The sequence below is a fragment of the Carlito syrichta genome, unplaced genomic scaffold (genome assembly GCF_000164805.1).
Source record: "Carlito syrichta isolate Samal-C Ts95f unplaced genomic scaffold, Tarsius_syrichta-2.0.1 Scaffold169692, whole genome shotgun sequence".
Taxonomy (NCBI): domain Eukaryota; kingdom Metazoa; phylum Chordata; class Mammalia; order Primates; family Tarsiidae; genus Carlito; species Carlito syrichta.
Window position 1 is genome coordinate 75,270 of NW_007113788.1, and position 9,076 is coordinate 84,345.

At 61.8% G+C, this 9,076-nt stretch overlaps 2 protein-coding genes across 2 annotated transcripts in view; one reads left to right on the top strand and one right to left on the bottom strand.

Annotated features, from left to right (window-relative positions):
* TRAF7 (TNF receptor associated factor 7) overlaps positions 1–7,672 on the top strand; it is an 18,543-nt gene extending 10,871 nt beyond the window's left edge. Inside the window, exons 5-21 of the mRNA XM_008051313.1 lie at positions 1,535–1,651; positions 2,159–2,251; positions 2,467–2,500; positions 3,083–3,266; positions 3,378–3,512; positions 3,995–4,212; positions 4,293–4,366; positions 4,597–4,645; positions 4,729–4,856; positions 5,053–5,135; positions 5,895–5,934; positions 6,076–6,192; positions 6,275–6,397; positions 6,570–6,689; positions 6,792–6,923; positions 7,010–7,129; positions 7,294–7,672. Of these exons, the coding sequence (XP_008049504.1) occupies positions 1,535–1,651; positions 2,159–2,251; positions 2,467–2,500; positions 3,083–3,266; positions 3,378–3,512; positions 3,995–4,212; positions 4,293–4,366; positions 4,597–4,645; positions 4,729–4,856; positions 5,053–5,135; positions 5,895–5,934; positions 6,076–6,192; positions 6,275–6,397; positions 6,570–6,689; positions 6,792–6,923; positions 7,010–7,129; positions 7,294–7,308 (1,782 nt within the window). The 3' untranslated portion in view covers positions 7,309–7,672. The remainder of the gene's footprint in view (positions 1–1,534; positions 1,652–2,158; positions 2,252–2,466; positions 2,501–3,082; positions 3,267–3,377; positions 3,513–3,994; positions 4,213–4,292; positions 4,367–4,596; positions 4,646–4,728; positions 4,857–5,052; positions 5,136–5,894; positions 5,935–6,075; positions 6,193–6,274; positions 6,398–6,569; positions 6,690–6,791; positions 6,924–7,009; positions 7,130–7,293) is intronic.
* A 241-nt stretch (positions 7,673–7,913) lies between these two features.
* CASKIN1 (CASK interacting protein 1) overlaps positions 7,914–9,076 on the bottom strand; it is a 10,996-nt gene continuing 9,833 nt past the window's right edge. Inside the window, 3 exon segments of the mRNA XM_021709249.1 lie at positions 7,914–8,889; positions 8,892–8,946; positions 8,948–8,989. Of these exon segments, the coding sequence (XP_021564924.1) occupies positions 8,849–8,889; positions 8,892–8,946; positions 8,948–8,989 (138 nt within the window). The 3' untranslated portion in view covers positions 7,914–8,848.

Genomic DNA, 9,076 nt, shown 5'->3' on the forward strand with positions numbered 1-9,076 from the left:
TTTTTTGATTTATTGTAGAGACGAGGTCTCGCCAAGTTGCCCAGGCTGGTCTTGAACCCACGGGCTCAGGCAACCCACTTGCCTCGGCCTCCCAAAGTGCGGGGAAAAAGTGTTCTTAACTGACTGAACAAACACATGTGCTCCAGGCACTGTGCTAAGCCCTCAGGACAAGTCAGGCCTGTCCCTGCCCCACTCCCTGGGCCCCAGCCCACCTCAGTCTCCACAACCTCCCGCCTGCTGCCTGGGCCTTGAAGCAGGGGGAGTCACTGTGCCTGTGATCCTGTGACCACTGGTGTCCCTGTGGGTCATGGAGGTGTTCAAGAACTGTGGGCACCTTCTTATTTGCTGTTGCCCCACAGGGACCCTCTGCCTTCTTCCCACCCCCCAGTCCTGGCTGCTGTCTGCCCCTGTGCTAGCGGGCGGGAGCCCAGAGATCAGTGGGCAGGTGGGGCAGAGCGGAGCCCCAAGCCAGCTCTTGTCTGGGCCCGCTTGCCTGCTGGTTTCCACGGCTGCCATGGGGATGTTTTGACTCACTTCCTCTGACTCTGCTTCTCATGTGTTTTCATATGTGGCCGCTTGGGACGCTGAGGGGAGGTGGGCACTGCCCTGGTGAGGGAGGCACATCTGGGCACCTAGGACTCAGTGCTCTCCTCTGCCAGCGTGGGAACGACCAACCCTGTGCCCCTGAGCCCTCGGGTTTCACAGGCAGGCCGTTGGGGGACAGAGTCTCGCAGAACAGCAGCAGGGACCCAGGGCAGTGAGACTCAGAAGACAGGTCTGTGTTGGGGTTGGGGCTGTGGCCTGCAGTGTGGCTCACTAATGAAGCCCTTGTCAGTGCTGGGGGAGGAGCCGTGAGAAGCAATGGCTCTTGGAAAGTTCTGGAGGTTTCCAGGCTCAGAGGGGCAAAAGGGACAGAGCCTACCCCTCCTCCCAGACTCCCCCATCATTGGTTTAGGCAGAGGCAGGCACCTGTGCCCTCACCCCCTGCCCTCAGGAAGCTCAGTGGGGTTCACTGGGGCCTGTCCCTGCCATCCCTCCGAGCATCTTTCACTGAACCTTGTGTCCCTGGCCAGGGAGGCCAGGCTGGCAGCCGAGGCTGGCGGGCACCTGGAGCCCAGCAGCCTCTCCCAGTCGGTCTCCCATCCCCTTGCATCTAGCAGTCGGGCCCAGCTGCCCAGGATTGGCTGGTGGAGGTGCCCCCTCTGTGGCCCACATTCCCTCATGGGAAGCAGGAAGCTGCCTGAGTGTGTCCTCACAGAATTGAATAGCAGGAAGTCTCTCCATTTACACAAAGGGAGCTGGCAGATGTGGGCGGGCAGGCTGACACCAGGGCTGGGGCCGGCTTGGGTGGCAGGCGGGACCTGCTGCTGCACTGGCCCCGGCATACCCCGGGCCCTGTGGACCACAGCCACGCCTGCTCCGTGAGGTGGCCCCAGGGTCGCCCCTGCCCTCCCGCTTCCACAGGGCTGCCCTCTCACCCTGCCTGCCGCTCAGACTCCCTGCAGAGACCCTGACGCCACCCATCTCTGCGCAGCCCCCCATCAGCACGCCCCGCCGCTCCGACTCGGCCATCTCCGTCCGCTCCCTGCACTCTGAGTCCAGCATGTCCCTGCGGTCCACATTCTCACTGCCCGAGGAGGAGGAGGAGCCGGTAGGTCTGGGGTTCGGGGCAGAGGGCTTCGAGGACTGGCCCCGCTGCCGCAGTGTGGAGGCACCATCCCCTCGTTTCTGCCAGTCTGATCACAGGGGCAGGTGGATCGGGCCTGGGCAGGGCCTGCTGTTCCTGTTGGTCCAGGTTAGGGACTCTGGGGGCCAGGCTCGATCCTCTAGGCATACACTCCTGCCTCCCGTTCTTCGGGCACTGGTGGCAGGACTCAGGTGGGGCCTTCCTAGTCTGTATCCCAGGTAGAGGCAGGTGAGGGCTGGCCAAGACTGGTTGCTGGACCTGGTCCACCCTACTCGGGCCCGGCCTCTGGGGCACAGCCCCCTGTTCTCTCTCCTCAGCCCCTCTCAGGGCCCCCAGCCCTCAGCAGGCTCCTCTCAGGGCATACTCACCCCAAGAGGGCAGCCCAGGCCTGAGGGGAGAGTGGCCATGCCCGGGTGGTGCAGGATTATGGGTGGCTTCCCACCATCCCTGTCTTCTCCTGCCTGGTCCCAGGAGCCGCTGGTGTTTGCCGAGCAGCCCTCAGTGAAGCTGTGCTGCCAGCTGTGCTGCACTGTGTTCAAGGACCCCGTGATCACCACATGTGGGGTGAGTCTACCACCTCTCCTGGCCCTACCTGCCCCACAGCTCACCCTGGTGTGTCTGGGCCAGGACTGCTGGCTCCTGTACGTGGGCCTTGGCCTTGGCTGCAGGCCAGCCTGCACAGTGGGTGCCCCTGCAGTGGGCTCGGGGAGGTGGAGGCCATGAGCTTGGGGAAAGAGGACCCCACAGCTGTCCCCCAAGTCTACCCTTTGTCCCCACAGCACACGTTCTGTAGAAGATGTGCATTGAAGTCAGGTAGGTTCCTCCCAGGCCCAGGCCTGGCGCTGACAGTACCTGTTGTTGGCAGTGGGGGTTGGGACGCTGTTGGGCAGCGACCCCTGGAGGCTCAGGCTGAAGCTCGGGACCTCCGTGTTCAGGGCAGGGGACCCAGGACTCCAGTGTCTCCAGACCTAGAGCCCCTGCAGCGTGTGTGGGCCAGGTCCCAGGGTCAGAGCCCGCACCCTCCATGAGGCCGTGCTCACTGCTGAGGCGGCCAGCCTAATGCCACCGCTGGGCCCCAGGCCTGGCTGCCCTCCCAGCTCTTCCCCAAGCCCTCCTGGCCCTGCCCCAGACTTCTCTAGCTGAGAGGCCACATCACTCCTGCCATCCTTCTTGGTAGCCCACTTGCGGCCCCATTCCATGCCAGGTGTCTCAGAGGGACAGATGGATAGCAGATTAGGCACCTGGCAGAGGCTCGTACCCCCAGGGGGGGGGGGAGGGGGGACCAGGCCTGCCACTGCTCCCCCACCTCGCCAGGACTCAGTTTCCCCTGGGCAGAGCTGCCAGGGGAAGGAGCGGCCAGCAGGCCTTGGGGGTCAGCATGCCCCTCTCCCCCAGAGAAGTGTCCCGTGGACAACGCCAAGCTGACAGTGGTGGTGAACAACATCGCAGTTGCCGAGCAGATTGGGGAGCTCTTCATCCACTGTAGGCACGGCTGCCGGGCAGTGGGCACTGGAAAGCCCACCATCTTTGAGGTGGACCCCCGAGGGTGCCCCTTCACCATCAAGCTCAGCGCCCGGAAGTAAGTGCCCCTGCCAGGGCCTCAGCCCCATGGGGGTATGAGCACCTTTGCCTCTCTGGAGACTCCCCTGTAGGCCCAGGCCCACCCCCCCTGCACCCCGCCCCCCCACAGGGACCACGAGAGCAGCTGTGACTACCGGCCCGTGCGGTGCCCCAACAACCCCAGCTGCCCCCCGCTCCTCAAGATGAACCTGGAGGCTCACCTCAAGGAGTGTGAGCACATCAAGTGTCCTCACTCCAAGTACGGGTGAGTGGGCGGGGCGGGCCGGGTGGGCGGCTGTCCCCATCCCCCCGCAGCTGAGCGCTACCTGCGTGCCAGTCCCCACACTAATGTCCCTGATCCTCTCCTAGCCTCAGAAAATGCAGGGGAGCCCTGGGAGCATCAGGAGAGGCATGGCAGGGGCGCTCCTGCAGCGGGCCAGGGTTGAGAGCCAAGAGGGGGGCGGGGCAGAAGGGGCAGGAGCCCCGCTGGTGAGACTGGCGAGGGGCATAGGCCTTGTCCTTGGGGAGGGAGGGGCCCTTCGCAAGCATTGCTGGGGTGACAGTTGGGACTTCTGAAGTGGCCCGGTGGTAGCTGGGTGGGGAGTAGGGGCAGGTGGGCAGGTGTGGGTGCGGGCAGCCGGGCCAGGGCTGCAGGCGACACAGGAGTGGAGAGGGAAGGATGGGGCTGGGGAGGCACAGGCAGGGTCCTGCTGGGTGGACAGGGGGGCAGCTGACCCACTTCCCCAGATGCACATTCATCGGGAACCAGGACACATACGAGACACACCTGGAGACGTGCCGCTTCGAGGGCCTGAAGGAGTTCCTGCAGCAGACGGATGACCGCTTCCACGAGATGCACGTGGCATTGGCCCAGAAGGACCAGGAGATTGCCTTCCTGCGCTCCATGCTGGGCAAACTTTCGGAGAAAATCGATCAGCTGGAGAAGAGCCTTGAGCTCAAGTTTGGTGAGGGGTGGCTCGGAGGGGGCGGGGGCGCAGCCACTTATCTGGCCCCAGTATCACTCACACCCTCTTCTGCCGTTCAGATGTCCTGGATGAAAACCAGAGCAAGCTTAGCGAAGACCTCATGGAGTTCCGGAGGGATGCGTCCATGCTGAATGTGAGTGGGTGGGCCTTTGGGGGTGGGGGGACCCAGGAGGGCAGGGCCATCCTCTGCTCAGGCCCCAGCAGGGAGGCTTCCCCCACTAGTCAGGATTCAGGGTCTGTTTGGGCAAGGGCTGCTGCCACCCCTGTCCTGCCCCAGGGCAAAGGCAGCCGGGCTGTGGAGCTTGCCCTGGAGGCTGTGGTAGCTCCGCCCACCTGCCCTCTGGTCTGCTCTTGTCCCTGCAGGATGAGCTGTCCCACATCAATGCACGGCTGAACATGGGCATCCTGGGATGTGAGTATGGGCCCGAGGTCTCTCCCACCCGCCCGCCCAAAGACACCCCTGGGTCCCTCAACCCATTTTTCCCATGTTTGCAGCCTACGACCCTCAGCAGATCTTCAAGTGCAAAGGGACCTTCGTAGGCCACCAGGGTCCCGTCTGGTGTCTCTGTGTCTACTCCATGGGTGACTTGCTTTTCAGCGGCTCCTCTGACAAGACCATCAAGGTGGGTAGGGTCCTGTGGCTCTGCAGTCTGGCTGGGGTGGGCACTGTATATCAGCTTCTACCAGCTCCAGCCTGTCCATGAGTGGGGCCTTCTCCCCGGGGTTCCCCCTGGGGGCTCCCTTACTTATTCCTGCCATTGCTGCCCCTTGGCACTGTGCTGATTCTGCTGGGTCTCACTGTGGCCCTGGTCTCTGCAGGTGTGGGACACATGTACCACCTACAAGTGCCAGAAGACACTGGAAGGTCACGATGGCATTGTACTGGCTCTCTGCATCCAGGGGTGAGTCTAGGTACATGTCTGACCAGTGACCATGGGGACAGGAGACACGGTGCTACTGCCCTGTGGGCTGTGCACTGTGAGCTCAGGCATGTATACCTGTGTGTCTGTCCCACCTGTGGAGCACCCTCCACCCTGAGCCACACTGGTTCCCTGGGTAGCAGCGTGCAAGCCCTCGTGTGGATCTTCACTGTCTCCAAAGTTGTGTGTTCCCAGCAGAGCCTGTCCCTGGCCCTGTGGAGCACCTCAAGTGACCAGAAGACGGAGGTGGGACGTTGGGGTGGAGGCAGGAGCTGAGCTGTCATCATTGGCTTGCAGCCAGAGCCCCGGGCACAGCTCTAGGCAAATGAACCCAGAGCAGCTGCTTAGCCACCTCTTCACCCCGGGGTGGCCTCTCCCTGCCCTCCTGTCTCCTGTTATGAGGCTCTGTGGGAGTGAGGGAGAGAGATGCTTGCTCACGGGAAGTGGCAGCTTGACTGCCAGCAGCAGGCCCTGGGATTTATTCAGTGCTAACGGGTGGGTAATTACCTCCCAGCTCGCTGTCAAATGCTTTCCAGGCAGGCACCAGGGGCTGGGGCGCCACTTCCAAGGTTCCCATGTTGAGACTGGGAAACAGGCCGGGCTTAGGGACACAGCCATGGCCTTGGCCCTGGGCCAGACCGCTGCTTCCTGACAGTCAGCACTGCCCTCAGCTCTGGCCAGGGCAGTGCCAGCAGGGACAGCAGCTTCTCCTGCCCTGACACGATGGCTCTGCTCCTGCAGGTGCAAACTCTACAGCGGCTCTGCAGACTGCACCATCATTGTGAGTAGGGCCTGTGGGTGGGGGGCAGTGTGGTGGCCCAGGCCTGCACTGGCATCTGAGTACCGCAGGCACATGTTTCTCAGGGCCCCAAGCCCTGGGCTGCAGGGCTCAGTGCCCTGAGGCCTCCGGTCCCCTCATCAGGTGTGGGACATTCAGAACCTGCAGAAGGTGAACACCATCCGGGCCCACGACAACCCAGTGTGCACACTGGTCTCGTCCCACAACATGCTCTTCAGTGGCTCCCTAAAGGCCATCAAGGTGCGGGAATGGGGGTGCCTGCATGTGTGGGTCACCACAGCGCCCACACCTGCTCAGCCTGCAATCACGGCCATCCCCACAGGTCTGGGACATTGTGGGCACGGAACTGAAGTTGAAGAAGGAGCTCACGGGCCTCAACCACTGGGTGCGGGCCCTGGTGGCAGCCCAGAGCTACCTGTACAGTGGCTCCTACCAGACAATCAAGGTGGGCCCGGGCCACACCCGGGGGCTGTGGGCCTGTGTCCTCTACCGGCACCCATGAGCTGCCGTCACACAAACCCCGGGTGGGTGGACGGTGAGCCCTGTGGTGTCAGAGCCCCAGAAGCCCTTGGGATGAGGCTCCTGGCCAGGGACCAAGTAGCCCACGTTACTCACAGATCTGGGACATCCGGACCCTCGACTGCATCCACGTCCTGCAGACGTCTGGCGGCAGCGTCTACTCTATCGCTGTGACAAATCACCACATTGTTTGTGGCACCTACGAGAACCTTATCCACGTAAGGGCTGGGCCCCTGAGGGCAGGTCTGGACTTTGGCCCATCTTCCCTACCTTGCTCTGTGTCTTTGTGTCTCCAACCCACCTGTGCTCACCTTTCCCAGGTGTGGGACATCGAATCCAAGGAGCAGGTGCGGACCCTGACGGGCCATGTGGGCACTGTGTATGCCCTGGCAGTCATCTCTACACCAGACCAGACCAAAGTCTTCAGCGCATCCTATGACCGGTCCCTCAGGGTTCGTGTGAGCCCAGTGGTGACAGGAGGCTCAAAGGGTGGCCAGCTGGGTTCGGGTGGTCGCTCATGTCCCACATGCCTCCCCAGGTCTGGAGTATGGACAACATGATCTGCACGCAGACCCTGCTGCGCCACCAAGGCAGTGTCACTGCGCTGGCCGTGTCCCGGGGTCGGCTCTTCTCAGGGGCTGTGGATAGCACCGTGAAGGTCAGTGCCTGTGGCTTGGGCCATTCAAAGCAGCTGTCCAGAATGGAGCGGGGGTGGGTCTGAGGAGCCAGCAGCCCCAGGCACATGGCAGTGGAGGGCAGGTGTGGATGGCAGGTATGGTTGTGGCGGGACAGCTATCTGAATGAAACTGCCTTTCTCTACAGGTTTGGACTTGCTAACAGAATCCAAGCCAGGCCTTGGCTTCCTCTGGGCCTGTCTTGGACCTGTCTGAGCCAGGCGGCCACATGGGATGGTCTCGGGGCTCTGCCTGCCCTGTGAAGACAGGGGAACAGGCTCAGGCAGCCAGGCAGTGCCCTCCCTGCCCTACGCTCAGTGAGCCTTCCTCTACCTGGCCCTGTCCCTGCTGCTGTCAGGACAGTGCCCAGGCCCCTCTCTGGGTGCCAGGTACGACACTTGCCCGGCCTACCTTCCATCCCCACTCCTGATGGACTGTGGGCCTTTTTACTCACCTTTTTTTACTGTTTTTAGACTGTATATAGGTTTGATTACTTCCTGGTTGAAATAAACACTCCACAGACTGTGGCTGTGAGTGGGGACAGATCCTCGGGGCAAGGGGGTTGTGGTGGCCTTGAGGTTGGCAGGCACAGGCACCGGCTGTAAGTGGGATGGTGCACAGAACGGCTGCTCTGGCTGACCCCGGGACTGCGGCCACTCCTGGACCCTCCCGCCCTGCCAGGAGGAGGCTCGTCACACCTCAGCTCCGGGCTTCCAGTCCCTGCTTTCATTCCCCCTCAACATGCCCCCAAGAAGCGAGCCAGGCACCTCTGTTTTTCTGCTGTTTATTGACAGCCGACAGCAGGGCCCTGCCCAGAGCTCCCTCCTTGCCTGCTGGACCCGGCCTGGACTGCCCACTGAGGAGAGGCCAGAAGCATGACCGAGTGCATCCACTTGCAGGGACATGCTGGGCTCGCCAGCTGGAAGGGACCCTACATACCCAAACGCTGCCCCAGCCGGCCCCCTCCACCTGCCCTGCACCACGATCACTGGTTTTCGGCGTTTTTTTAATTCTTTTTTTTTTTTTAAGAAATGTCAAAGTTGTGCCCAACACTTGTGGACCAGCAAACACGATAGAGACCAGTCAGTACTTTTTGGAGAGGGGAGAGAGAGAGAGGAAAAGAGAGGGTGAGGACAACCACACAACACAGCCTTGGACCATGAGCAGAAGTGTCCATGGGAACTCGAGTGGGGTGGGCTGGCTACCTGCGTGGGGCCCTGGGGAGGGAGCCACATGCAGCCTGGCACGCATGCCCCTATACCCACAATGGTATCACTCAGGTGACATGTCCCCATTCACGCTGCATGCACAGCGCACCCATACCCCCAGGATGCGGCTACACCCAGGAGGAGGACACAGCCCATCAGCGAGCAAGGCACATCCTTCGAGTTCTTCAGATGCAGAGAAGTTATGAGAGGGAAGCGCGGAGGAGACGCGGCGGGTGGATCACCCACCCCTTCTGGACCCAAGCCTCCTGTTTGTGCTAGTGCGCCAGGGGCCTGGCCACTCCAGGACAGAGGGAGGGACAGACAGACAGATGGTCTGGGCCTCTAACAGCTTTTGTCTCAAATAGACTCCGGTGTCCTCTTCGTTGGTAAATGGTTTTCTATAGAATCAATAATATTTCTTTCTTTAAATATATATTTGTTAAAGTTATACCTTTTTGTTTCTCGGGGAATCTGCCTCAGCTCATTCCCAATAAATTAATACTCTTGATAGCTTATATTCTGGGGGTGCAGTGGGCAGGGGGGCCCTGACCCTGGTCCCCTGTACCTTGTGCTGCGCCAGAGCAGCTGGCAGAGGTTCCCCAATGGGCAGTTCTGTGCTGGGCATAGGCCTGTGCTCTGCCTCAGACTGGGGGGCTACAGCAGCTGCCCCCGCCCTCGTCCTCTCAGGGCATGCCCAGCGCGAGCTAGGGCCGGGGACAGGGG